Below are 4,255 nucleotides of genomic sequence, written 5' to 3' on the forward strand. Positions count from 1 at the left end.
CTTTATTTTGAATTTATTATCTTATCAATTTCATTACTCGATTCTGTGGGTTTATTGTTAAATTTGATTAAATTCAAAAACTATGTTAGTTTTTGAAAAAAATAAAGAATCGAGTAAAACGTTAGTTACAATTCATAAGAAAAAGATTCAGTACAATAAATTAATATCATCCCAGAGAATTACTGAGGCAAAAACAAAAAGGTTTTAAAAATTTAATTTATAAATTATGACAATAGAATAGAGGTATTACTCCAAATCATCAAAAGTTAAGGAACGAGGAATGTAATTACTATCCAACATTCTAGCTCTATGAATTGGTTCAGTGGATGGGACTTTTAATTTATTTGGAGTAGCATTAATTACAACAAGTCTCTTTCTGACTTCATCCAGTTCTTCTTTGGTTTTAATATCATCGAACGCATGAAGTGCTCTTCTCCACTTTCTTACTTGACCATCCCAAGACCTTTTAGAACAAGACTGATGAATATCAGGAGTTTTAGGGTCTCCACGAATTCTTTCAGAAACTGGAACAAATTTTACATAATTAGCATATCCTTCAGTAACTTTTCCATAGGAAACTTGTTTATGTCTAGTATCTAATTTCTTTGGGTCTTCCTCTGATTTAATAATTCTTTTACAAGGAGTTTTATAAGGGACTTCTGACTTCTCAGAAAGAGCACAAATAACAGCAAGAGGGAGAGTGTATGGGACAGCAGAAGGTTTAAATGAAAGAAGATCACTAATTGAGTAAATGTACTGTTTTCTAGATTTATATGGCTCTGCATCTAATACAAGTGATGGCCTATTAATGGTAACAGTTTTATTAACAGCCACTCTTGGTACATTAGGTTGAATAGTTCGAAATGCACGTCTCAAAGGTTGAGTTGAAGAACTCATGACTGAATCGAACTAACAATTCTTTGGGCAACTATTTATATCTCACAATCTTATTATTATCAGATCTAGGGTTTGTTTCATTATTTTTACAAGAAAGAGAAAAAATTTTGTTTTTCCTTTTATATTTTTTGTTAACAAGACGGCATTAACAAGAGTATCATATAAACCACCTTTAGCCTTTGGGGAGACTTTTAAGTGAGACATAAACAATACCTTATCTCAGATAGTTATTGTTGTTAATTGATTTCTTAGATGGTAATTTATTAGATTTTGCAAGGGGTTTCTCTTCGAGGTTTTCGTTATAAAAATTTCCCTTTTCATATCTGTTTTGGATAGCGTCGATTGTCACGCATTTCAAATTGATAGTTTAAGGAAAACTATTAAAAAACTATAAAGTATAGTTTTTTTTCTTATCAACTTTTTTAATTTTTTTACTTTTTAAAAAAAAGAAAAAATACATTACTTGATATAATGAAACGAAAAGACAAACATATATATATGGTAGTAAGACTTGTGAAGAAAAATTAGGAAAATGGCTAGGCTTGTGCTTATATATGATACTTATGAACCCACAGTCAACGTGTTAATGAAAAAGGAAATGTTCAATGTCAGTTCAAAAAAATTTGTACTTTTTGAACCGTTTGACTTAGCGAATGATAATGAACTTGATATATCTCAAGAATTACGTGTTAATGAAGACAGATCAACCCAAAGCGCTAAGTTATTTGAAATTAAAACAGACGAAAAACCAATTCCATTCTTTAAAAACACAAAACCACCGTTTGAAGGAATTGCAACTGCCTGTGTAAAAAAGTTGAGCCAGATTTATAAACTTCATTTTGACTATATTTTTATCAGAAGGGCTGAAAAAATAGAGGGGTTATTTCCATTTATTGATAGGATGTTAGACAGTGGTAAGACAGTTGTTGTCTGTGGTGTTATTTCCTATAAGTTAAAAGAGAATAAAGCCTTGTTTTCGTTAATCCCTTATGCATCGAAAGTTTGTATAAAAAGAACAAATTGTACTTTTTGTAATGTCAAATCAACATATATTTTCAAAGAAAATGAGACATCGATAATTCCATTATGCAGAGAGTGTTTGAAACACCGACGCCCATTGAATAATATGTCAATACTGGATTTTGTTTCCAAAAAATCAGAAGTAAATTCATGTGAAGAGAAGAAGGTTAAAAAGTCTAAATCAAATATCAAAGAATAATTTAGTTTAATCATAAATTTACTTTTTTAATTTTTCTATCTCTTTTTAATGTTTCTGTTATGAGTCATTTATTTTTAAAAAAATAATCTCTCACTTCGAATCTTAGTTTAAAAGAAGCTTCTTTAATGTAGAATTGAAAAAACTGTAAAAAAACTTCGATAAATTATTTTTTTAGTAGATTTATATTTATGAGAATGATAAAATAACTTCTCAAGAAGTGGAAGTTCAATTAAAAAAAAGTAAAAAAGACTTTTGAAAATTTCATTATTTGACTATTGCCGTTATAGTTTGATTTAAGAATGTATCGTTACTATTTTGTTTAGTTATTATTTAAAAAAAACAAAACATTACCTAAATAATAAATAATATATTGGATAAACAAGTCAATGCCCAAATTTTGATTCGTCTATATCAGGTGTTTGACATGGGCTTGGAGTATCACTACAAACAAATTCCGAATTTTTGAGTTGGGAAGAAAAACGTTTAAGGCAAGCCGTTTGAGGGGTTTTTCGATTAAACACTAAAGAAGATCTTTTTGTTGATTGATGTTTAATAGAAATTGTGCCAGGATACATTCTGCTCATTCAAGAATGAAATAACCTTAAAGAGTTCTAGAAATAGTACTTAAGTAATGACAGTTGTAGAAAAACTAGTTACAGAAATATATTTAATATTTAGAGATTTTTCTATAGAAAAATCTATTTAAAAGAAAAAAGGGAAGAAGAAATTTAGTAAATACTTAACATTACTAATTGCGATTTGTCTCAAAAAAAAAACTTAATAATGAATCAATTCATTCCTATACTCAATAAATCAATAACTTGTTCAATGTTATATCTTTCTGAAGGATTTTGTTTCCAACAATTTTGGATAATCAAAAAATACCATTCAGGCATTCCAGAAGCGATTTCTAATCTATTCCCTTGCATAACATATTCCGCAATATTCCATGGATATTTAAATACATTCTCTGGATAAGGACGGTCCCATTTAAATGTTTCATACATCAATATAGAGAAAGAAAAAATATCTGCTGATTCAGTGTATTTCTCTTGGTTCAATACTTCAGGTGCCATATAAATAGGCGTGCCAACTCCCTTAGTAAAGGTCATATTTGCTTTCATTGAATTAATATTTCTTGATGAGCCAAAGTCTGTTAACTTAGCATTAACTTCAATTCCATCATCTAATGAGAAAATTAAAACATTGTCTGGTTTGATATCACGGTGAATAATTCCATTAAAATGAAGATATTGAATTCCTTTAGCTGCGTCAATGACTAATTTCATTCTCATATGTTCATTTGGTTTTGAGTGTTTTTTTATTAATGATTGTAACGAACCCATATCTGCATATTCTGTAACGAGGCAAATTTTTGTTGGAATAAATACTGCGCCATAGAAATGAACAATATACTCACATCTGAATTTATCTAACATTGTAACTTCTTTATTAAATTCTTCCATTGCATCTTCATCATCTCCCATTTTCATTTTCTTAATAGCAACTTTATTTCCTTGAAATGTTCCTTTGAAAACAACTCCAAATGACCCTTCTCCAATTTGTTTTTCTTCTTGAATCTCATCATAGTCAAGTCTAGTAGACACAACAGTGGCTGCATATATTTGAATACTCTCGGTTGTTCTTTTATTATTTTTTAAATCAAATAATGTTATTTGAAGTCGTTCTTTGATAGTACAAGTACATAATGGTGTAATATATATTTCAGCTTCAAACGCTTCACCTTTTTTCAAAGTTATTTGTTCAGGATTACATCGTAATGTATATTTACTATCAATTTCATCTACAGTCATAAAGGTAAGTTGAATTGTTCTATTATATCCATTTCCAATACAAATAATGTCTCGTGACTCTTCATTGACTGGTAATTCATTTCCATCTTTTTCATATCCACCACATCCAAAATTTGCTAATCTTTTATTTACAAGAATTTGACATCTACCACTTAATGGAATCCATTCTATATTTGATTTGTTCATTTGGAAGTGTGAAACCTGATTTTTTTGTTCTTTAATAACATGTTTTATACTAATTCTTTTAATCGTTTTTCTAACAATAAATATAATAAGTACAATAAATATAATAAAGAATATTATTCCTCCAATAATCACCAATACA

The 4,255-nt window shown here is 28.7% G+C and overlaps 3 protein-coding genes across 3 annotated transcripts; 1 reads left to right on the top strand and 2 right to left on the bottom strand.

Moving 5' to 3' along the window:
• Window positions 1–246: 246 nt before the first annotated feature.
• ENU1_039940 (histone RNA hairpin-binding protein, putative) lies at window positions 247–897 on the bottom strand (the record flags this gene model as incomplete). Its single annotated transcript, XM_008857522.1, has 1 exon — window positions 247–897. One exon carries the CDS (start codon window positions 895–897, stop codon window positions 247–249), a length of 651 nt encoding a protein of 216 aa, XP_008855744.1.
• Window positions 898–1,478: 581 nt separating this feature from the next.
• ENU1_039950 (hypothetical protein) lies at window positions 1,479–2,118 on the top strand (the record flags this gene model as incomplete). Its single annotated transcript, XM_008857523.1, has 1 exon — window positions 1,479–2,118. A coding segment is annotated over one exon (636 nt), but the record flags the coding sequence as incomplete, so codon positions are not given.
• Window positions 2,119–2,904: 786 nt separating this feature from the next.
• ENU1_039960 (tyrosine kinase, putative) lies at window positions 2,905–4,116 on the bottom strand (the record flags this gene model as incomplete). Its single annotated transcript, XM_008857524.1, has 1 exon — window positions 2,905–4,116. One exon carries the CDS (start codon window positions 4,114–4,116, stop codon window positions 2,905–2,907), a length of 1,212 nt encoding a protein of 403 aa, XP_008855746.1.
• Window positions 4,117–4,255: the final 139 nt, after the last annotated feature.

Source organism: Entamoeba nuttalli (genome assembly GCF_000257125.1).
Source record: "Entamoeba nuttalli P19 unplaced genomic scaffold asmbl_2749, whole genome shotgun sequence".
In the NCBI taxonomy this organism is placed as follows: Eukaryota; Evosea; order Mastigamoebida; family Endamoebidae; genus Entamoeba; species Entamoeba nuttalli.